Source organism: Chionomys nivalis, chromosome 7 (assembly GCF_950005125.1).
Source record: "Chionomys nivalis chromosome 7, mChiNiv1.1, whole genome shotgun sequence".
NCBI classification, from domain to species: Eukaryota; Metazoa; Chordata; class Mammalia; order Rodentia; family Cricetidae; genus Chionomys; species Chionomys nivalis.
Window position 1 is genome coordinate 86,630,909 of NC_080092.1, and position 25,714 is coordinate 86,656,622.

The following is a 25,714-nucleotide window of genomic DNA, read 5'->3' on the forward strand; positions in this document are numbered from 1 at the left end:
TTCTCTCCTTTAGAATTATAGCATTCGGCCGGCCTGTGAGATATGAAGATGTGGAACACAAGGTGACAACAGTATTCGGGCAGCCTCTTGATTTACATTACATGAATAACGAGGTGAGAAAGATGGAGAGGGAGGCCCAAGAGGGACAGCCATGTGTATTTTTTCACTTCTTACCTGAAAATTTGTTAGTTCATTTCTTTAATATCATCTGCAGGTTTTCCGTTTCTGGAGCGACTTATTAACTGCAACAACAGGGATTTTTATTTACTAGATGAGAAATTATATAGCTACTTGCATCTTCCTTATTCAGAAACATCTTATCCCACGGTGGGATAAGATATGATACCAGAGCCAAGGTTTTCTTTGTTTATATTTTGTAATAGGTTTTTGCTATTATTGTTTTCCTTAGCACAGTCTTAACAAAAGTGGAGATTTCAGTAGGAGCTGAGAAGGTTTAAGGAACTATGGGATAGATCATCTATTACATTCATAAAGGCTAGGTTCTTCCTTCATTGTTTAATTCTAAATGTAGCTTGTTTTAAAAGTTAGCATCTAATCCTTTGATTAACTATTTATTCTGTTCCTTTCTCCAACAGTCTTTATTTATTCCTGTTCCAAATTTCTACTAGGAATTCTTTTGAATATTACTTTATTTTTCTAGCTCTTAAGAAAGGTTACAGTTGGTTTAGGCTCACAGTTTCTATTAGTCTGAAAGGCAGTGTATTTATGCTTATGTAATAGAAAACATGTATCTTAAAGGAATAATGTTGGTGACTATTGACCTGAGTCTGCCAGGCACATGCTTTACCCCTGAGCTCTATCCTTAACCCTCTTATAAAAATATAGTTTTATATTTGATAGCAAATTAGAAAATTTCTCTCTAGTAGTTTAGTCCCTAAATTGGTAGCTGCTGAGTTGTGTGTATATATGAGTGCTGGCTTGTTGGGGTTTCTGTCCTGTCCAGTACCCCACAGCCAGCAAGTCCCAAAGAAAATCACACAGAGATCTCCATAAGTTATAAAACTGATTGGCCCATTAGCTCAGGCTACTTATTACCTCTTATAGCTTCTATTAACCCATTGTTCTTATCTATGTTAGCCACATAGCTCAGTACCTTTCTCAGCTGGGTATATTACATCCAGCTTCTTTGGTGGTCTGTGCAGGAGTGAGAGGAATGGACTTCCTCCTTTTTAGCATTCTCCTGTTCTCATCGCCCCACCTCTCCTTCCTGTCTGGGTGACCTGCCTATACTTCCTGCCTGGCCAATCAGTGTTTTATTAAAATACATGATTGATAGAATACAGACAATTCTCCCGCACCATATATATATATTAAAGGATTTTTGGTTTTGTTTTTTAAGATAGTCTGAATATGAAGCCAAGGCTTTCAACTTAGGACCTTCCTGTTTCTGACTGTTGTGCACTGGGATTGCAGGTGTGCACCCACACCTGCCCTTAGGTGCTGAAGGTTTTGGTTTTTTTAGACAAGATTTTGTTAAGTAGCCAATGCTGACCTTAAAATTGAAGTCTTAGTTTTGTTTCTCCTGTACTGACATTATAAGTGACATGCACTACCACACCCAGTGATCTTTAGGTTTTTTTAGTAAATTTTGAAATATGACAAATTTGGTAAGTAAATCATTAACTATAAAAAATATAGCTGCAAATTATTTGGGGGGGGGGTTGTTGAGATAGGGTTTCTCTGTAGTTTTGGAACCTGTCCTGGAACTTGCTCTTGTAGACCAGGCTGGCCTCAAACTCACAGAGATCCACCTGCCTCTGCCTCCTGAGTAAACTAAGACATTTTTCATCTAGGATATAAATCTCAATAAAAAGGAGATTGAGTCATTACATGAGAGACTGAGGTTCACATTGTTGAGCTCATCAGCACTGCAGAAACAAAGGATTCTGTAGATGACTTGGTACTTCTTCCCCCTCCTTCAGATATTTTTTCCTTTAAGAATTCCATTAAAAAAAAAATAAAATAAAAAAAAAATAAAAAAATAAAAGAATTCCATTAAGAATCAAGAACTAAGCCAACTGTGGTGGCACACACCTTTAATTCCTACACTTGGGAGGCAGAGGCAGGCAGATATCTGTGAGTTCAAAGCCAACCTGGTCTACAGAGTGAGTTCCAGGACAGACAGAGCTACACAGAGAAACCCTGTCTTGAAAAACTAAAAACAGCAACAAAAGGAATCAAGGGCTTGAGTCAGGGCTTGGTTGTCAAACTGCTTGCTTCCCAAGTATGAGGCCCTGAGTTCAGATTCCCCAACACCTAGGCCAGGTGCAAGGAAGGAGAATCCCTGGGGCTTAGTCCCTTGCCAGTCTCATGAAATCACTGAGCTTAGACTTAGAAACTGTCTGAAAAATAAGGTGGAAAGCAATTGAAGAAGATTTTACCTTCTACTTCTACCTCAGCATATATGTCTAGGTATACCCCAACCACAGCATGCACATATACACATGCATAGAGGAATTCCAGATCTTTTTCAAACTCTTTCCCCTTCCTTCTTTCTTTTTTTGAGAGTGTTTCCTTATGAAGTTCTGGCTGGTGTAGAATTCGCTGTAGAAATTAGGCTGGCTTTGAACTTGTTGGAAATCTTGCTTCTGTCTCCCAAGTCTGCCGCCACCATACCTTGCTCCCCATTCTTGACAACAAAGTGACTACTCAAAATGTTATTTTATATATTGTATATGTATGCATGCATGTATATATGTATGTATATGTATGTATATATGTATGTATTTTATATATTGTATATGTATGTATGTATATATGTATGTGTATATATATAAATTCTAAAGCCATATATCAAGAATTCTTACTGTTACATTAGTACATGTTTTTGTGTGTGTGTGTGTGTGTTTTATTTTGTTTTTTTAGTTTTTCGAGACAGGGTTTCTCTGAAGCTTTGGGGCCTGTCCTGGAACTCACTCTGTAGACCAGTCTGGTCTTAAGCTCACAGAGATCCACCTCACCTGCCTCTGCTTCCTGAGTGCTGGGCTTAAAGGCGTGTACTACCACCGCCTGGCTAGTTCATGTTCTTTTTTTTTTTTTTTTGGGGGGGGGGGGTTCGAGACAGGGTTTCTCTGTAGCTTTGGTGCCTGTCCTGGAACTAGCTCTTGTAGACCAGGCTGGCCTCGAACTCCCAGAGATCCACCTACCTCTGCCTCCCGAGTGCTGGGATTAAAGGCGTGCTCCACCACCGCCCGGCTTAGTTCATGTTCTTTTATATTTAGGTCAGTGATGTGGAGTTGATCAGTTTGTATTTTGTTAATTTTAAATACCTCAATTCTACTGGGCATGGTGGCCCATACATTTAAAGCCAACATTCAGAAACAGAGAAGGAGGATCTCGGGGCTGGAGAAATGGCTCAGCGGTTAAGAGCACTGATTGCTCTTCCAGAGGACCCGGGTTCAATTCCCAGCACCCACATGGCAGCTCACAACTGTCTGAAAATCCAGTTCCATGGGATCTGACACCTTCACACCAATGCACATAAAATAAAGGTAAATAAATAATTAAAAAATAAAAAAAAAGAACAAACTTTAAAAAAAGAGAGAAAGAGGATCTCTGTGAATTCAGGGACAACCTGATCTACATTGGGAGTACAAGGACAGCCAGGGCTAAATAGAGAGACCCCGTCTCCAAACAAAACAAAACCAACAAACCCTCAATTTCTTTCTTTCCTCCCTTTAAACTCTGCTTGTCAGGATTTTGGACTCCCCAATGTTGAAGGAGCTGCGGGCTGCGTTCCTGCCACCCCGCTCCTGGCCACCTGGCTAGCTTATGCCCCAAAATAACGACACACAAACTGTATTCTTTTAAACACTGCTTGGCCCATTAGCTCTAGCCCTTACTGGCTAATTCTCATATCCTAATCAACCCATCTCTAATAATTTGTATAGCACCAGTCTTACTGGGAAAGATTCAGCATGTCTGACCTGGCGGCTTGCTTCATCGCATCTGCCCTCGAGAGCAGAAGCATGGCATCTTAGCTCACTTCCTCTTCCTCTCAGCATTCTGTTCTGTTTACTCCACCCACCTATGTTCTAACCTATGAAACCAAGCAGTTTCTTTATTAATTAACCAATGACCTTCCCACATCACCCCAATAAGAAATTAATTATAGGCTGGGCGGTGGTGGCACACACCTTTAATCCCAGCACTCGGGAGGCAGAGGCAGACGGATCTCTGGGAGTTCGAGGCCAGCCTGGTCTACAAGAGCTAGTTCCAGGACAGGCTCCAAAGCTACAGAGAAACCCTGTCTCGAAAAACCAAAAAAAAAAGAAAAAAAAAGAAATTAATTATAATTTAATATACATTTTTGTCATACTAGTTATTGAGGTATAATTCACTTATCTTAAAATTCAACCCATTAAAATATCAGATTGATTGGGGTTTACATTGAATTCATAGTTATACAGCCGAAATCACCGGCTAATTTCAAAGCAGTTTCATCTTCTAAAGAAATACTTTAGACCCATTATCTGTCATTCCCCAGTCTCTTCTCTCCCCAGATTTTAGTTGCCACTTAACCTAATTTCTGTATCCTTGGTTTGGCTTATTCTGAATATTTCATATATGTAGAATCATATACTATAGAGCTTTTTATGCCTTACTCTTCCACTAAGCCTTTGTTTTCATATCGTAGCATATATCAGTACTTTATTACTCTTTCTGGCTGAATAATAATAATTTAGTTATGTGGATATATACCACTTTATTATTTTTGATTTTTTTCAAGATAGGGTTTCTCTGTGTAGCCTTGGATGTCCCTGGAACTCACTTTCTAGACCAGACTGGCTTCAAATTTACAGAGATCTGCCTGCTTCTGTCTTCCTGGAGCTGAGATTAAAGGCATGTGTCACCATCACCTAGCTATATATACCACTTTTTATGTATCCATGCATCCAGTTGCTTTCAGTATTTTTATGTATAAGATTTTATATGAACATGTATTTTCAGTTGTTACATATGACTGGAAATAGAATTGCTAGGTACAGCAACTTTTTAATTTCCCAAGTTTTTTATGTCTATACCATTAAACAATCCTACCAACAATGTATGAGAACTGAAATTCTCCACCAATCTTACCATTACTTATTTCCTGCCTCCTCTTTCTCCCTTTTCCCAGTCTCTGCATGCTAGGGAAGCATTCCATCTGTGAGCTATTAGCCTGAGTTCTGGGTACAGTGTGCACCAACATATTCCATTCCCTTTTTCTGATAGCTCTTCTAGTACACGTGAAATGCTGTGATATTGTGGTTTTGATAGGCATTTTCCTAATGATTAGTGATGTAGAGCATATTTTCTTGTGCTTATTGCCATGCATACATTGTCTTTGGACAATTATTTAAATTCTTTTTCTTATTTTAAACATGAGTCTTTATTGTTGAATTGTAAAAGTTCTTATATAGTTTATGTTCTACTAGACCCATACATTGGCAAAATTGTCTTTAGTTTTTTTTTCTTTCTTTCTTTTTTTTTTGGAAGTTAACATGCTTGTTAACTTTTGCTTGAATTTTGTTTTAGCATACACATATAAGTTAAAGTGATTTCTTTATCCTACCCCCAAAATGGACTCGCTCTCTTTCACTCTCTGTCTCTTTCTCTGTCCATCTGTCTTTCTGTTTCTTTCTTTCCAATGTCATGGAGCTCAGGCCGACCTCAAACTTTTGATTCTCCTGCCTTCATCTCCCAAGGGCTGGGATTATAGGTGTACATCCCTTATGCCTGCTTAATGTAGTGCTGGGGCTTGAATGTAGTGTTTTCTTACATGCTAGGCAAGCACACTGCCAACTGAACTACATCCTACTCCTGTTACTTCTGTTTCTCAGGGAGGAATGTTTGTGCAATATGATATGAATTATAAAACATTCTCCCATCCTATGAATAGTTTTGAGGTTTTTAAATTTAGTACTGATTATTTGTTTATTCCAATTTGGGATTTAGAATTATTATCTCCTTATAAGTTAGGAACTGAATACATTAATTGGGCTTTTGTTTGAATTTTGTTTTTAGTATACACAAGTTTTAACATTTGCTAGGTACTAGGTAAAGCATACTTTTTCATCTTTAATATTAAGTACTTGGGCTAGGGAGATGGCTCAGTGGGTAAAGCACTGGCAGTCTAAGTGTGAAGACCTAAGTTCAATCCAGAGAGCCACTGCAAAAACCAGGCATTGTAGCATGTGTTTGTCCCAGTGCTCTTACAGTGAGATTGAAGTCAGAGACAAGAGAATCCCTAGACACTCATAGCAGGTCATCTGTCTAGCTTTTGCAGTGGCAAACAACACAGAGATTGTTTGAAACCAGGTGGAAGGTGAACACTGGGATCCGAGGTTGTCTTCTGACCTCCACACATGCACACCCAAACTCGCAAGTCTGTGCATACACATATATCAGACACAGATGCCTTGTACACACAATATATATTTTTTTAATTTTAGTGCTCATAATGTCTTCTTCATGTTACAGTAAGTGGGGGTTATGTGCACACAGAGAGAGAGAGAGAGAGAGAGAGAGAGAGAGAGAGAGAGAAGAGGAGTAGAAGAAGAAGAAGAGGAGGAGAGGGAGAAAGGAGAGGAGAGAGAGAGAGAGAATTGCATATGAGCTGTATGATTCCATATATATTAAAAGTTCAGAAATACAAATCTGTCGAGATAGAAAATATGCTGGTGGCCGCCTGGCACTGGTAGTTGGAGGGGAATGGGCTATAGATGGGTGAGTGAGGCACTATTTTAAGATTAAAAAGAGCTGATGGAGGCACAGCTTTGTAAATCTACTTAAGAATTGCTGCGTACTGCAAGAAAACAAACCTTATAATTTCAGCTGGATCTCATAAGAAAGTGTTTTCTCCAAACATATTTTTAGTATTTTGTTTTTGCAAACTAAAGCATTAAAATAGATTTGTATTTTGTTTGATTTCCTTTTTCTGTGTCTATTTGTTGTAGCTCTCCATCCTGTTGAAAAACCAAGATGATCTTGATAAAGCAATTGACATTTTGGATAGAAGCTCAAGCATGAAAAGCCTTAGGATACTACTGTTATCCCAAGACAGAAACCATGTAAGTAACCCCTGTCACAGAAGACAAAGCTTGTATTCCTTCAGTCTTGCCTTGTTTACTTGACAGGATTTTGTGTTTCTTAGCCACTGCCAAAATAAGAGTATGACATTCAGTCCAGCCCTGTAAATGACCAGCAAGTCTTCTACATTTAATTTCCCTGGGAGCCAGATTGTTAGGGTCAGTTACAACAAAGATTATTTTACTAATAGCATGGGGGGAGGGTCAAAAAAAATTTCATGATAAAAGAGAAAAAAAATACACGCACAGTCCTTTGATTAGATTTTGATCTAAATAAGAGATATTTGTATAGTATAGGGTTTAGCTACGAGGACTAGTTGTCAAGGATTTGAGACTCCCACAACTCAGTAGCCTTGCCTTGCCTTTGAGACATAAATGAGAAGTACTTTTACTTCTTTTCACTTGAAAAAATAGCCATAGACTGGAGGGCTTCTTGCAGTTTGCCAGCTTAAAGTGTTTTACCAAATGTCTGGGAATTATCTCTTACACAATTTCCTCTACTGAATGGTCCCTTGGGGTGTATATTTTGTGAGCATGCTTACAGTCTTGACTTGTTTGCCATCATTGAAGATGCATGTTCTGATAGGTTTCTTGGCACTCTTTCTTTTCCTTACACTTGAAGACAACTGGAATGGTTATATGAGAATGACGGACATAGCATATCAGAATAGTTTAGGTGGACTGACCCTTATGCTGCCATTTTATTTTATTTTGTCTTTTTGAGGTAGAGTCTCACTATGTAGCCCTGACTAGCATAGAACTCAAGAGGTTAGCCTACTTCTGTCTCCTGAGTGCTGGGATTAAAGGTACCATTACACCAGGCTCCATTTATATACTTAGATTTCTTTTATGTGTATAAGTGTTTTGGTTGCTTGAATACAGGTGTGCCATGTGCATACATATCTGGAGCATATGGAAGTCAGAATAGGACATGGATTCCTGGAACTGGAACTTCAGATAATTGTGAGCTGCCATGTATGCACTTGGAACTGAACCCAGGTCCTCTGCAAAAACAGCTGTTGCAGGGAGGCCGCTTGTTTGTTTCCTGGCTGCCCAGACTCCCAAAATAACCACAGAGAAACTGTATTAATTAAATCACTGCTTGGCCCTTTAGCTCTCGTTTCTTATTGTCTAACTCTTACATATTAATTTAACCCATCTCTATTAATCTGTGTATTGCCACGTGGCAGTGACTTACCGGGTGAAGTTCTGGAGTCTATCTCTGGCGGGGCTACATGGCTTCTCTCTGACTCTTTCTCCTTTCTCTCAGCATTCAATTTAGTTTTTCCCACCTACCTAAGTTCTGCCCTATCAACAGGCCAAGCAGTTTCTTTATTCACCAAAGGTATTCACAGCATACAGAGGGGAATCCCACATCAAACAGCAAGTGCTCTTAACTAGTGGACCATTTCCTGAGGGGATATATATATATATATATATATATATATATATATATATATATATATATATATATAAACTCAGGTTATCTGGAACTCACTATGAAGACCAGCCTGGCCTTGAACTCAAAGATGTACCTCCCCTATATGTTGAGTGCTGGCATTAAAGGCATGTGCCACTACACTTGGTAAAGAGAGATTTTCTTAATCCCAAATGTATTGTTTGTCTGATATGTTGGGAAAATATTCCAAAGTAGATATATACCATTTCATTTATCCTTCAAGTTCCTCACCTCCTCATTGTCATTCTTAGTAACCTATTAGGTAAGACCTAAGTGAAGCCTAAGGCAGCTAGGGATATGTTTTAGTGTTAGAATACTTGCCTAGAATACTGTCTTTGGCATTTTAGCAAGTAGTTTGATTTTACCTATTACAGTTTATCAGCATTCTTGCTGTAACCTTTTTTTATTATTTCTTACTTCTTCAGTTTGGATGTAGTTTTCATACTAGTTCACATTTTTTTTAGTAATTGATTTTGCATTGCATATTTGTAAATTATATCACAAAAGATTACAAACTCCCTAAGAGCTGTATCATTGTTTTGAAACACTTTCCTGCCCTTTATCTTAATAATACATAAGGAGTGCTTTTTTTAATATAGTTTATTTATGTACATGAATACTCCATTTGCATGTATGCCTGCATGACAGAAGAGGGCGTCAGATCCCATTATAGATGGTTGTGAGCTCTTTTTGTGTGTGTGCACGCGTATGCACTCGCTCGTGTGCACGCGCACACTGGGAATTGAACTTAGGACCTCTGAAAGAGCAGCCAGTTCTCTTAACTGCTGAGTCATCTCTGCAGCCCCCAGGAGTGCTTTTTCAACTCTGTCTTAGTTAGGGTTTCTGTTGCTACAGTGAAACACCATTACCAAAATACAAGAGGGTGAGGAAAGGTTTTATTTGGCTTACACTTCCATTTCACAGTCCAACATCAAAAGGAGTGGGAACCTGGAGCAGGAGCTGATGCAGAGGCCATGGAGAAGTGCTGCTTACTGGCTTTCTCCTCATGACTTGCTCAGCTTGCTTTATTACAGAATCCAGGACCATCAGCCAGAGATAACACCACCCACCATGGGGTGAACCCTCCTCCATTAATCACTAATTAAGAGAATGTCTTACAGCTGCATCTTACGAAGGCACTTTTTTCAATTGAGGTTCCCTCCTTTCAGATAATTCTAGTTGTCAGGTTGACATAAGATTACCAGCACAAATTGTTAGCAAATATTGATCACTTTTAGCAACCCCCCCTCCTTATAAAAGAGACTGAATTAGGGAGCTGGAGAGATGGCTCAGTGGTTAAGAGCACTTCCTGCCCTTCCAAAGGTCCTGAGTTCAGTTCCCAGCAACGACATGGTGGCTCACAACCATCTGTAATGAGATCTGGTTCCCTCGTCTGGCCTTCAGGCATACATGCAGACAGAATACCAAGAATACTGTATACATAATAAATAAATAGATTTTTTTTAAAAAAAGATACTGAATTAGCAATTAGTTGAATTGAGCCTGTGGGGCTCGACCCCTTTGGAGGCTGAATGACCCTTCCTTCCTTCCTTCCTTCCTTCCTTCCTTCCTTCCTTCCTTCCTTCCTTCCTTCCTTCCTTCCTTCCTTCTTTCCTTCCTTCCTTCCTTTCTTCCTTTCTTTTTAAAAAAGATTTATTTATTATGTATACAGCATTCTGCCTGCATGTATGCCTGCACACCAGAAGAGGGCACCAGATTTCATCATAGATGATTGTGAGCCACCATATAGTTGCTGGGAATTGAACTCAGGACCTCTGGAAGAGCAGCCAGTACTCTTAACCTCTGAGCCATCTCTCCAGCCTCCAACCATCTCTCCAGCCTCCAACCATCTCTCCAGCCCCCAGGAGTGACCCTTTCACAGGGATCACATAAGACTATTGTACAAAACAGATGTTTATATTACAATTCATAACAGTAGCAAAATTACAGTTGTGAAGTAGCAATGAAAATAATTTTATGGTTGGGGTTACCATGACATGAGGAACTGTTTTAAAGGATCGCAGCATTAAGAAGGTTGAGAACCACCGCTTTAAAGCTACATTTGAAAAAGCAAAGCTGGAAGCTGGAGAGGTAGCTCAACCATTAAGATCACTTACTGATCTTCCAGAGATCCTGAGTTCAATGCCCAATAACCATCTGTAACAGAATCTGATTTCTTCTTCTAGTGTACCTGGAAGACAGAGCACTTATATACATAAAATACATTAATAAAATTTTTTTAAAAGTTTAAAAAAACAAAGCTATTGTATATAATCCTCATCATAATACATTTATTGGTTTATTTCATAATATATTTATTGGTTTATTTCTGCACATAGCTCTTGAGTTTCTAACTCATGTAACTTTATGTAAACTTTTTCAGTGCTATTCCTGCAAGTCTCTAAGTTATGCTTTTACTTTATATTATCTTGAATGTTGTTTGGTAAATCTTCATAATTATAATTTGTAATGATGCATAATTTCCTTGACAAGATAAACTATAATTACATAACTAACTTTTTGGGGGGGTACTAATGGGAAATTCAAACTGCTTCTACTTTTAGCATCAACAAAGATTTACATCCATTAGAATACAATGGAGGCCAGATGTGATGGTTTATACCTTTAATCCCACCTCTTGGGAGGCAGAGACAAGTAGATCTCTGTGAGTTCAGGGCCACCAACAGTGAGAACTTGTCTCAAAGAGCAATAATGATGATGAAGAAGAAGAAGAAAAGAATTAAAGATAGGTGACAAGTTACTTCATAAGTAAAGGCTTTTGCCTCTAAGCCTGACAATCTGATTTTAATCCTGAGGACCCACACGGTGGAAAGAGAACTAACTCCCAAAAGTTGTCTCCACATACATGCCATGGTATGTATGGATCCTCGCACAGACACATACGCACAAAGTAAAATTTTTTTTTTTTTTATAGTTTAATGTATTTTAATAGCAAACTTACAGGAACAGCACAGAAGACAGACAACATTAAAAACATGTACTTGCATGTAGGACAACTCAGTTAGAAAAGTATAGTGAATGATGGTATCTACTGTATGATAAAAATGCTACAAACACCATTTAGTTGCCGTCAATAAGAAATTTACTTATTTTAAAAAAATCCAAATGCTGGCATTGTCCAGAAAATTTTAACAGGTTTATTTATAATTGTTATAAAGTTGAACTGTTGAAATGTGTTCACTGAAACATTTTGCTTGCATTAATGCTTTACATCTTGCATTTATATTAAAAATTCACACACAAATGAAAATGGAAAAACTGCCAATACCTGATTTCTGTCCCCTATTTTTCCACTCGCAATCATATACTTAGGTACCTTTTGACCCCATGGAAAAAATATCTAACATTCAGAACTACTGATAACAGGAAGAAGAGGAAAAAAAATTTTTTGAGAATGAAATGTTTCCCCTCATAGTGGACTCTTAAGCACGTTCTCCGCGTATGCGGCGTGCTAGCTGGATATCTTTTGGCATAATTGTTACACGTTTGGCATGGATAGCACACAGGTTGGTATCTTCAAAAAGGCCAACCAGATAGGCCTCACTTGCCTCCTGCAAAGCACCAATAGCTGCACTCTGGAAGCGCAGATCTGTTTTGAAGTCCTGAGCAATTTCTCACACCAGACGCTGGAAGGGGAGTTTGCGGATCAGAAGTTCAGTGGATTTCTGATAGCGTCTGATTTCACGGAGTGCCACAGTACCAGGCCTGTAACGATGAGGTTTCTTCACCCCTCCAGTAGAGGGCGCACTCTTGCGAGCGGCTTTTGTAGCCAGTTGTTTCCTGGGTGCTTTACCACCGGTGGATTTACGGGCAGTCTGCTTTGTACGAGCCATGGTATGGGCACCTCCTTACTTACCCCCCTTCTCCTTCGGCTGGAGCTCGGCAAGCGAGAGGCGGCGCTGGCGTTAGAGAGCGGCGGCGGCGCGGCGATGGCTGTGAACACAATTACAAAGTAAAATTTAAAAATAAAATAAGAAAATAAAATTAAAAATGACAACATGACTCTGCCTTCATTAAATAAATTTAATTAAATAAAAAATTGTTAAAGCAGAATACAAGAGATGGAAGACAGAATCTCAAGCGCTGAAGATATAAATAGACTCATTAGTTAAAGAAAACATTAAATCTAACAAAAGCTTAACACAAAATATCCAGGAAATATGGGACCATGAAAAGACCAAACCTAAGAATAATAGGTATAGAAGAAGAAGTTCAACTCAAAAGCACAGAAAATATACTTAATCATAGAAGAAAACTTTCCCAACCTAAAGAAAGATATGCCGATGAAGGTACAAGAAGCTTACAGAGGAGCTGGAGAGATGGCTCAGAGGTTAAGAGCACTGACTACTATTCCAGAGGTCCTGAGTTCAATTCCCAGCAACCACATGGTGGCTCACAACCATCTGTAATGAGATCTGGTGCCCTCTTCTGGCCTGAGGGCATACATGGAGGCTGAACACTGTGTATACAATAAATAAATAAATCTTAAAAAAAAAAGAAGCTTACAGAACACCAAACAGACTGGATTTAAAAAAAGGTCCCCTCACCACATAATAATGAAAACACTAAACATACAGAATAAAGAAAGAATATTAAGAGCTGCAAAGGAAAAAGGCCAATTAACATATAAAGGCAGACCTATCAGAATTACACCTGACTTCTCATTGGAGACAATGAAATCCAGAAGGTCATGGTCAAGTGTTATGCAGACATTAAGAGACCACAGATCCCAGCCCAGACTACTATACCCAACTGCGGCGAACTCCCTGACCAGCAGGAAAAGACGACCACCAGACGAGGATTCTTCCCAAATCACGCTTAATTGGAGCCTCTTGGTTGAAGGGAGAGTGGAAGTGAGGGGCCCCGAGCGCCAAATGGCAGCTGCTTATATAGGGGGTAAGGGAATGAGTCGTGCCTGGATTGGCCGATGCGCGCCTGCCAATGCTCCTGGCCACGGGATTGGCCCTAAGCACATCATCGTCACTGCACATACGAGAGGCACGGTTCCACTGTATTGCCTAATATGGAGCTGTCCAGCAAGCGAGGCCGGGGCCAAGTGCCATCTTGTAATGGCGGCCACTCGAATCGGCTCCCAGTACCCAACAAAACTTTCAATCACCATAGAAGGACAAAACAAGATATTCCATGACAAAACCAGACTTAACTAATACCTAGCCACAAACCCAGCCCTACACAAACTACTAGAAGAAGAACTCTAACCCAAGGAAGTTGACTACACCAACAAAAACACAGACAATTGATGGTCTCATAGCAACAAATCCCAAAGAAGGGGAGAACACACAAATTAACATCACCAACAACGAAAATTAAATTAACAGGAGATAGCAATCACTGGTCATTAATATCCCTTAATATAAATGGACTAAACTCACTTATAAAAAGACACAGGCTAACAGATTGGATACGAAAACAGAATCTGCTGCATACAAGAAACACACCTCAACTTCAAAGACAGACATCACCTTAGAGTAAAGGGTTGGGAAAAAAAATTTCTGATCAAGTGGACCTAAGAAACAAGCTGGTGAAGCCATCCTAATATCTAACAAAATATATTTCAAACTAAAATCAATCAAAAGAGACAAAGAAGGACATTTCATATTAGTCACAGGAAAAATCCATCAAGAGGAAATCTCAATAATGAACATCTATGCCCCAAATACAGGGTCACCCTCATCTGTAAAAGAAATACTTCTAAATCTTAAATCATATGTTAAACCCCACACACTAATAGTGGGAGAGACCAACACTCTACTCTCACCACTGGACAGGTCAGTCAGACAAAAAATGAACAGAGAAATAGGGAGCTAATAGATGTTATGACTCAAATGGACTTAACAGACATCTATAGAATATTCCATCCAAACATAAAAGAATATACCTTCTTCTCAGCATCTCATGGAACCTTCTCAAAAATTGACCACCTACTCGGTAACATAACAAACCTCAACAGATACAAAAAAAATTGGAGCCGGGCGGTGGTGGCGCACGCCTTTAATCCCAGCACTTGGGAGGCAGAGGCAGGTGGATCTCTGTGAGTTCGAGACCAGCCTGGTCTACAAGAGCTAGTTCCAGGACAGGCTCCAAAACCACAGAGAAACCCTGTCTCAAAAAACCAAAAAAAAAAAAAAAAAAAAAAAAAATTGGAATAACCCCATGTGTCTTATCAGATCACCATGACTTAAAACTAGAATTCAACAGCAGTACTAATTCCAGAAAGCCCACAAATACATGGAAATTAAACAATGCTCACCTGAATCATCAATGGGTCAAGGAAGTAATAAAGGGAGAAATGAAAGACTTCCTAAAATTCAATAAAAATGACCACACAACATACCCAAATTTATGGGACACAATGAAAGCAGTGTTAAGAGGAAAGTTCATAGCACTAGATGCCTACATAAAGAAGCTGGAAAATTCCCACACTAGTGAATTAACAGAACATTTGAAAACTTTAGAACAAAAAGAAGCAAACTCACCCAAGAGAACTAGACAGCAGGAAATAATCAAATTGAGAACTAAGATCAACAAAATAGAAACAGAGAAAACAATACAAAGAATCAAAGAGTTGGTTCTTTGAGAAAATCAACAAAATAGACAAACCTTCTTTTATCCAAACTAACCAAAAGGCACAGAGAGAATATCCAAATTAATAAAATCAGAAATGAAAGGGGGACATAACAACAGACATGTAGAAAATCCAGAGAATCATCAAGTCATATTTTGAAAACCTGTACGCCACAAAATTGGAGAACTTAGAGGAAATGGGCAACTTTCTGAATAAATATCACTTACCAAAATTAAATCAAGACCAGATAAGCAAATTAAACAGACCTGTAACTGCTGAAGAAATAGAAACAGTCATCAAGAATCTCCCAACCAAAAAAAGCCCAGGACCAGATGGTTTCATCTCAGAATTCTACAAGATTTCCAAAGAAGAACTAATACCAATACTCCTCAAATTATTCCACACAATAGAAACAGAAGGAACATTTCCAAACTCTTTATGAGGCTACAATTACCCTGATACCCAAACCACTTAAAGACATTGCTAAGAAAGAATTACAGACCAATCTCACTCATAAACATTGATTCAAAATTGCTAAATAAAATACTGACAAATCAAATCCAAGAACCACATCAGAACCATCATCTACCATGATCAAGTCGGCTTCATCCCAGAGATGCAGGGATGGTTCAGCATACAAAAATCTGTCAAAGTAATCCACCATATAAACAAACTGCAAAATAAAAACCACATGATCATCTCATCAGATGCTGAAAAAGCTTTCGACAAAATACAACATTCCTTCATGATAAAGGTCTGGGAGAAAGCAGGGATACAGGAACATACCTAAACATAATAAAGACAGTATACAGCAAGCCAACAGCCAGCATCAAACTAAATGGAGAGAACCTCGTAGCGATCCCACTGAAATCAGAAACAAGACAAGGTTGTCCACTCTCTATATCTGTTCAATATAGTTCTTGAGGTCCTAACTAAAACAATAAGACACCAAAAGGAGATTAAGGGGATACAAATCGGAAAAGAAAAAGTCAAACTCACTATTTGCTGATGATATGATATTTTACATTAGCAACCCCCAAAATTCTACCAAGGAACTTCTACAACTCATAAACACTTTCAGTAATATAGCAGGATACAAGATTAATTCAAAAAAAAAAAAATCAGTAGCCCTCCTGTACACAGATGATAAATGGGTTGAGAAAGAAATCAGAGAAACATCACCCTTTACAATAGCCACAAATGGCATAAAATATCTCAGAGTAACTCTAACCAAATAAGTGGAAGACTTTTGTATGATAAGAACTTTAAATCTTTGAAGAAAGAAATTGAAGAAGACACCAGAAAGTAGAAAGCTCTCCCATGCTCTTGGGTAGGTAGAATTAACATAGTAAAAATGGCAATCTTGCCAAAAGCAATCTACAGATTCAACGCAATGCCCATCAAAATCCCAGCAAAATTTTTCACAGACCTCAAAAGAATGGTACTCAACTTCATATGGAAAAGCCAAAAACCCAGGAAAGCTAAAACAATCCTGTACAATAAAAGAATCTCTGGAGGCATCACAATCCCTTACCTCAAACTCTACCTCAGAGCTACAGTACTGAAAACAGCCTGGTATTGGCATAAAAACAGGAACCATTGGAGGACCAATGGAACCGAATCGAAGACCTGGATATTAATCCACACAGTTTTGAACACCTGATTTTTGATAAGCAAAAAATATCAAATGGAAAAAAGAAAGCATATTTAACAAATGGTGCTGGCATAACTGGATATCAACATGTAGAAGAATGAAAATAGATCCACATCTATCACCATGCACAAAACTCAAATCCAAATGGATCAAAGACCTCAACATAAAGCCAGTCACACTGTGAACCTCATAGAAGAGAAAGTGGGAAGTACATTTGAACGCATTGGCACAGGAGACCACTTCCTAAATATAACCCCAGTAGCACAGACACTAAGAGAAATAATAAATGAGACCTCTTGAAACTGAAAAACTTCTGTAAAGCAAAGTACATGGTCAACAAGATAAAACGACAGCCTACAGAATGGGAAAAGATATTCACCAACCCTACATCAGACAGAGGTCTGATCTCCTCCGATGGCAAAGAACTCAAGAAATTGGTCATCAAAAGAACAAATAATTCAATCAAAAAATTGAGTACAGACCTAAACAGAGAACTCTCAACAGAGGAATCTAAAATAGCTGAAAGACACTTAAATAAATGCTCAACATCCTTAGTCATCAGAGAAATGCAAATCAAAACAACTCAGAGATTCCATCTTACACCTGTAAGAATGGCCAAAGTCAAAAACACTGATGACAACTTATGCTGGAGAGGTTGTGGGTAAAGGGAACACTTCTGCTTTGCTGGTGGGAGTGCAAGCTAGTATAGCCCCTTTGGATGTCAGCATGGTGATTTCTCAGAAAATTAGGAAACAACCTTCCTCAAGACCCAGCAATACTACTTTTGGGTATATATCCAGAGGATGCTCAACTGTGCCACAAGGACATATAGTCATCTATGTTTGTTTCAGCATTGTTTGTCAAGGCAGAACCTGGGAACAACCTAAATGCCCTTCAGCTGATGAATGGATAAGGAAAATGTAGTACATTTACATAATACTACACAGCAGAAAAAAACAGCATCTTAAATTTGTAGACAAATGGATGGATCTAGAAAACCTTATTTTGAGTGAGGTAACCCAGACCCAGAAAGACAATTATCATATGTACTCACTCGTAAGTGGTTTTTAAACATAAAGAAAACCAGACTACAATTCACAATCCAAGAGAACCTAGACAGCAATGAGGACTCTAAGAGAGACATAGATGGATCTAATCTACATGGGAAGTAGAAAAAGACACAATCTCCTGAGTAAATTGGGAGCATGGGAACCTTGGGAGAGAGTTGAAGGGGTGGGGAGAAGAAGGGAGGGGAGCAGAGAAAAATGTAGAGCTCAATAAAAATCAACAAATATTTTAAAAAATCATAAAAAATTTGTTAAAAGAACAGAAATAATAGTAGAGGGCAGTGAGATGTCTCAGAAAGTAAAGGTACTGCCTGCCAGCCATCATGACCTGAGTTTGCTCCCTGAAGCCTACATGTTGGAAGGTGAGAACTGACTTACATAAGCCATCTTACCTGTGCAAATGCACACATAGAAATAGTAAATACATAAATAGTTGTTTTTAAACAAATAGTTTTTTTAAGATGGAGAGTAATGAAGGAAAGATTCCCATGGTTAATCTATGTCATCCACATCTATGTATACATCTCATGAAATATTAATTTTGTGCCTTTAATTTCTAATTTTTTATTAACTACATTTATTTATTTATTTGGAAAATAAGATGGGCTAGGCTTAGTGGTATATACCTTTAATCACAGTGCTTGGGAGACAGAATATTGCTCGTAGCTGAAGGTGAGCCTGGTCTACATAGTAAGTTTCAGAAAAACCAGAGCTATATAATAGAGAGAGACCCTGTCTGAAAAAAAAAGTGAATTGTAAAATACAAAGTAGACAAACTGGAGTTTATAGGCAGCTCTGAGGTGGATGCTTGCTTAGTAAATCAAAGCTTGGATCTGACCCCCATCCATAAAATCAAAAATAAGACAAAACAAAAAAAAGACACTTATAAACAATAAGCCCGTAGTTTTTAGTTATTACATTCAGTCGATATAAAGTTACTCTACCAAACTGCTATAAAATGCTTCCAGGATTATTGTCATTATTGGTTATCTGAGAGAGGACCAGTGTGCTACCAGTTCATAGACTGGTGCTAGAGATGATACTGAAGAGCACTACTCCAGCATACCGTATCTTTGGTCTCCAGTTCTCATCTTTGATAAATGTTGGTCATTTTGTTTCTCTACTGTGAATCTCCTTATTATTTATTATTGCCTTTTCCAGCCTTGCTACTATTTGTTTGTTTTGAGGCGATCTCTAACCCAAGCTGGTTGTAAACCCACTAGGTAGCTGAGGATGGATAACCTTGTACTCCTTGATCCTCCTGACTACCTCCGAAGTGTTGGAATTACAGGTGTATATCACCATGTCTAATTTTACCCAGTGCTGAGATTGAACCCAAGGCTTTGAGCTACATCCTCATCAGCCCAGCTTTATTTATTTCTGTGTATTGCCTGCACTGCATGTGTGCCTGATGCCCAGGAAGGTCGAAGGAGGGTGTTGGGTCCCCTGGAACTGGAGTTACAGGCAGTATATGAGCTGTCATGTGAGTGCTGAGAATCCAACCTGGCTCCTTTGAAAGAACAGCTAATGCTCTTAACTGCTGAATCATCTCTCCAGCCCCCTCCCCCCGTTTATAGATTTTTAAAACTGAAGGTTAGAGTATATGTTCTTTGATCCATTTCAAATCCATGCTGCCAAGATTCATTCAATCTCCACAACATGAAAAGCTTTGCATCTAAGCAGATGGCCTTGGATACTCATCATGCAGCTCCTTCCCTAACTTCAGGGCTACTGGGCCCCTTCTTGCCCTTTCCCCCCAGTGTGTGGTTTTGGCTGTTTTTTCCTTTCTGACTCTCAGCAGAGAGCTATTGCACATTGGAGGCTTCAGCAAGAACATTCACTTCCCCTTGGTTCTGACTTCCTGTTAGAACAAGACAGTTTGTCAAGACAACCCTACATGTGATGACGTCTGGCATGGAAAGACTAGGGAAGGGAAGGCTGCTTGGCAGCTGAACTTGCCCCTAGAAGTGGGAAGTCTTTTTCCTGAAGGACAGGATATAAAGATTGTTTATGTGGTACTTCTCACCCCACCCCAACCCCCCGTTGGGAGGTAGAGATATAGAGAAGCAAGTAAAAACTTTGGCCCAAATTGTAGCTCCTATTTTTACTCTTGATAGCACTCTTTTTGCAATTTTCAGTTTTAAGCTTTCTCAGTGTAAAGCCCCACTTATTGTTTTCTCACCTGGGCAGCTTGATTAGGCTAGCACAAAATAAGGGTGAGTGTAGGAAGGCTACTGACCCTGTTCTAAGGTCTTCAATCTCCAACTTGACTGCCTTTTCCATTTGAACATGAGCCCAAATGATTCGCATGTAAACTTTTGTGCTTTGAAGCAGCTGAGATCTTATTGTAAGGGGAGTAATTACAGTTGTGGAAGAAAGAGCAGATTGAGTTACCTTTCTGTGTGTGTGGGTGGGTATATGAATACATGTATGTGCAAATGCAGATAGGCTAGAGGAGGACATCAGGTACTCTACTATATGACACGCTACCTTATTTCCCTAAGTTATGGTCTCTTTACTGAACCTGGAACAAGGCTAGTGACCAGCAAGCTCCAGTGACCCTCTTGCCTTCAGCACCCTACTCACCTTCCATATTGGGGTTACAGGAACACACAGCCACGCCTGGCTCTTTCCATAGGTACTGGAATCTAAACTCAAGCCCTCGTGCTTGCAAAGTGAGTGCTCTTATTCACTGAGCAGCTCAAACCCCCCCCCCCCAGGTGACTTTGTTTTTGTTTTGTTTTGTTGGCTTTTTGAGACAGGGTTTCTCTGTGCAACAGTTCTGACTGTCCTGGAGCTTGCCTCCCAAGTGCTGGGATTAAAGGTGTGTGCCACCACCTGCCTGGTGTTTTATTTTGTTTTTGTTTTTTTAAACATAAATTCTTTATTGATTCTTTGAGAATTTCACATCATGAACCCCAATCCCACTCACCTCTCAGTCCCACTATATTCTCCCCTAACCCCTGCAGCATCACCCCCAAAGGAACATCCCCACAAATCAATTAAAAACAAGCAAACAAACAGCAACAAAACACCTTATTCTTCCATATTTCTAACACCTCCTCATTCATCTTAGTGGCACTGTGTGCTGTGGTGTGTCACACAATATACCCTTTTGTCCAATTGGTCCCATCCACAAAATGTTCATTGCAATAAGTCATTGGTTCAGTTCAAGGCCTCTGTCACACCATTATCACTGAACCCTCACTGGAACTCCTCAGATATCGTGCTGTTGCCCTGAGTCATGGGGATCCTGAAGTTATCGTTCTGTAGGACCAGTCCCTTTGGGTACTCCAGCAGGTCATAGATGGGGTAGATGTTAGGGTGGGCCAACCAAGGTCTAGGATGTACACGTTTGGGTGGTAGCTGAGCTGTTTTGTCTGGGCCACTGGGACTACTCCCTTAGAACTACGTCTCCTAGGCCCATGCCATTGGGGCCAGCTCTACTGTTGTTGTGTCCAGTAAGGGGCAGAGCCAGCTATCCCAAGACCAGTGAAGGGTGGGACCAGCTCCACACGGCATGGTTCAGATGACCCTTTGTAGCAACATGGACCATGGACATCATCACAGACCCCAACTGTAGCAGGGACATGGACACAGATACAGCCCTTGGCAGCAGCTCTGTCCCGGATGTTACCATGGCTCTAGTGGGGACAGTACAGGCCACTCATTATGGCCCTGTTAGCAGCAAGGCCCTGGGACACTAACATGATCCCCTGAGTGGTTTTGTAAAGTACATATTTCATCTAGCTTGGTAGTACGTATTTATAATCTCAGCACCCAGGCACCGGAGACAGGGAGAGCACAAGTTCAAGGCCAGTTGGGCCACCAATAAAAAAGAAATAATAATAATAATAATAATAATAATAATAATAATAATAATAATAAATATATATACATATACATATATATATATGTATTTAGTAGCCAGAATTTTGTAGGGCAGTGAAATATCTTCACATAGATGACTTTCCTGCAGTTCACTAAATACTTTTTTTAAGATTTTATGTGTGACTGTTTTTTTACCTGTATATGTGTATTGTACATGTGTGCTGGTCCCAGAGGAGGCCAGAAAGGAACTGGAGTTACATAGTTGTGAGCTGCCATGTAGGTACTGGGAGCTGAACCTGGGTCTTCTGAAGGAGCAGCAAGTGCTCTCAACTTCTGAGTCACCTCTCCAGCCTCTTGATAAATTTCTGAGAAGGTATTTAGAGCTCTTTCTCGTCTGGTAGATTATTACACAAATGCCTGTTATTCTGTATCTGGATCATCATCCATTAAATTGAACACCAGAATTTAGTATTTATTTATTACTGAGGCTGTAAAAATACATCAAGGAAATAGTTATTTCCCAAGAAGATTGAGGGTCGTAATTTGGTGAAAAGACTGGCAGTCCGTGTACTAAAAGGTGCCTGAAGAGTGTGAGGAGTCCTAAGGAAAGACAAAGATCCTTCACAGATCTGATTATTTACAGATCTAGCTCACACTTTTCCTCCTCTCTTACAGACCAGTTCCTCTCCCCACTCTGGAGTGTCCAAGCAGGTTCGGATCAAGCCTTCCCAGTCTGCAGGGGATGTAAATACCATCTACCAAGCTCCTGAGCCCAGAAGCAGGCACCTCTCTGTCAGTGAGTATTTCACTCTTTTCTTCCCTGTCCTAGGATATTGGATGTACTCACGTTTAAAATAGTCAACTATTCAACAATCATCAAATATTCATTGATTATCACTATGCAAAGTAGCATGCTATGCTTTTATTTGGGGAAGAGAGAACATGACTAGTCTCAGACCCTGACCCTTGAGGACCTTAGAATATAATAATGTGATGGCATGATTAAATTTCTTTTAAACATCCCTTCAAAAGTGATCTCCTCAGACGTCTTTTTGAAGGCTTACAGGGCCCCTGTCAAATTAGGAGTCAGGTCTACATTTCAGTTTTGTACATAGATTTCTTATTTCTTTTCTTTTTTTTTTTTTTAATAACTCTTTTATTTTTTAATTTATTTATTATGTATACAATATTCTGTCTGTGTGTATGCCTGCAGGCCAGAAGAGGGCACCAGACCTCATTACAGATGGTTGTGAGCCACCATGTGGTTGCTGGGAATTGAACTCAGGACCTTGGGAAGAGCAGGCAATGCTCTTAACCACTGAGCCATCTCTCCAGCCCTAGATTTCTTATTTCTGAAAAACCCTGTGTTTCATATAAGATGCTAGCCAGTGAAACTACTGGAAAGGCAACTGAGTTATCCTGGAAGCATTAGCACAGTATCTACAGTTGAGTAGCAAAGAAGTTAGGTTAGTTGCTACTAGGCCTCTTCAGGAAAGAATTTTAAATCAGGCTTGTGCATTATATAACATTGTTCCTCCTGATACTTCTCAGGGTCTGTCTTGGTTAGGGTTACTATTGCTGTGATGAAACACCATAGCCAAAAGTTAAGGAGGAAAGAAAGGGTTTATCTTGCTTACTTCTTCATATCACAGTTCATAATTGGAGGCAGTCAGGGCAGACAGGAATTCAAACAGGGCAGGAGGGCAGGAGCTGGGTGCAGGAATTGATTAAGACTCCACAGCAGAGCGCTGCTTTTTTTTTTTTTTTTTTTTTTGGTTTTTCGAGACAGGGTTTCTCTGTAGCTTTGGAGCCTGTCCTGGAATTCCCTTTGTAGACCAGGCTGGCCTCGAACTCACAGAGATCCGCCTGCCTCTGCCTCCCGAGTGCTGGGATTAAAGGCATGTGCCACCACTGCCCGGCAATGAGCACTGCTTTCTTATGGTACTTGGGACCACCAGCTCAGGGTAGTACCACCCGCAATGGGCTGGACTCTTCCATATCACTGATTAAGTAAATGCCCTACAGGCTTTCCTGTAGCTCTTTTTTGTTTTTGTTTTTTTTCTGTTAATGTGCATTGGTGTTTTGCCTGCATGTATGTCTGTGTAAAGGTGTCAGATACCCTGGAACAGGAATTACAGACAATTGATAGCCACCATGTGGGTGATGGGACTTGAACTGAGCCATTTCTTCAGCCTCCTGCAACCCTGTCTTAATGTAGGCATTTTTTTTTCTAATAATTTTTATTACTTTATAAATAATACCATTCAAAATTTCCACTTCCTCTCCTGCTCCCACACCCCTAAGAGTCCTAAGAGAGGGCAAGGCACCCTGCCCTTTGGGAAGTCCAAGGCCCAAGGCCCTCCCCACTCCATCCAGGCTTAGGAAGGTATGCATCCAAATACAATAGGATCCCAAAAAGCCAGTACATGCAGTAGAGACAAATCCCAGTGCCATTGTCATTGGCTTCTCAGACTGCCCCAATTGTCAGCCACATTCAGAGGGTCCAGTTTGATCCCATGCTTGTTCAGTCCCAGTCCAACTGGATTTGGTGAGCTCCCATTAGCTCAGGCACACTGTCTCAGTGGGTGGGCCAACCCCTTGTGGTCCTGACTTCCTTGCTCATATTCTTGCTCCTTCTGCCTCTTCTACTGGACCTTGGGAGCTCAGTCCAGTGCTCCGATGTGGGTCTCTGTCTCTATCTCCATCTGTTACCGGATGAAGGTTCTATGGTGATATTCAAGATAGTCATCAGTCTGACTACAGGACAAGGCCAGTTCAGGCATCCTCTTCTCCACTGTCCAGAGTCCTAGCTGGGGACATCCCCGTGGACACCTGGGAACCCCCTCTAGAGTCAAGCCTCTTGCCAACCCCAAAATGGCTTCCTTAATTAAGATATCATCTTCCCTGCTCCCATATCCGTCCTTTCTCCATCTCAACCATCCCACTCCCTCAAGCTCTCCCCAACCCTCCCCTTCTCCCTTCTCTTTCCTCCCTTCCCTTCCCCCTGCACTACTCCCACCTCCATGCTTCCAACTTTTGCTGGCAATCTTGTCTGCTTCCAATTTCCAGGAGGATCTATATATGTTTTTCTTTGGGTTCACTGTATTACTTAGCTTCTCTAGGATCGTGAACTATAGGCTCAATGTCCTTTATTTATGGCTAGAATCCACTAATGAGTGAGTACATACCATATTCATATTTTGGGTCTGGGTTATGTCACTCAGGATAGTGTTTTCTATTTCCATCCATTTGCATGCAAAATTCAAGATGTCATTGTTTTTTACAGCTGAGTAATACTCTAATGTGTAGATATGCCACATTTTCTTTATCCATTCTTCCATTGAGGGGCATCTAGGTTGTTTCCAGGTTCTGGCTATTACAAATGCTGCTATGAATATAGTTGAACAAATGCTTTTGTAGTATGATTGGGCATCTCTTGGGTATATTCCCAAGAGTGGTATTGCTGGATCCTGAGATAGGTTGACTCCCAATTTTCTGAGAAACCGCCACACTGATTTCCAAAGTGGTTGTACAAGATTTCATTCCCACCAGCAATGGATGAGTGTTCCCTTTACTCCACATCTTCTCCAGCACAGGTTATCATTGGTGTTTTTGATTTTAGCAATTCTGACAGGTGTAAGATGGTATCTCAAAGTTGTTTTGATTTGCATTTCCCTGATAGCTAAGGAAGTTGAGCGTGTCCTTAAGTATCTTTTGGCCATTTGAAATTCTTGTTGAGAATTCTCTGTTCATTTCAGTACCCCATTTTTTAATTGGGTTATTTAGAATTTTAATGTCTACTTTCTTGAGTTCTTTATATATTTTGGAGATCAGACCTTTGTCTGATGTGGGGTTGGTGAAGATCTTCTCCCAATCAGTAGGTTGCCTTTTTGTCTTAATGACTGTGTCCTTTGCTTTACAGAAGCTTCTCAGTTTCAGGAGGTCCCATTTATTCATTGCTGCTCTTACTGTCTGTGCTACTAGAGTTATACATAAGTAGTGGTC

At 39.9% G+C, this 25,714-nt stretch overlaps 1 protein-coding gene and 1 pseudogene across 1 annotated transcript in view; one reads left to right on the forward strand and one right to left on the reverse strand.

The window, feature by feature from the left end:
* Map3k3 (mitogen-activated protein kinase kinase kinase 3) overlaps positions 1 to 25,714 on the forward strand; it is a 95,798-nt gene that overhangs the window by 35,374 nt on the left and 34,710 nt on the right. Inside the window, exons 4-6 of the mRNA XM_057773338.1 lie at positions 14 to 113; positions 6,960 to 7,073; positions 22,385 to 22,505. Of these exons, the coding sequence (XP_057629321.1) occupies positions 14 to 113; positions 6,960 to 7,073; positions 22,385 to 22,505 (335 nt within the window). The remainder of the gene's footprint in view (positions 1 to 13; positions 114 to 6,959; positions 7,074 to 22,384; positions 22,506 to 25,714) is intronic.
* On the reverse strand, positions 11,483 to 12,494 carry LOC130876764 (histone H3.3A-like; annotated as a pseudogene).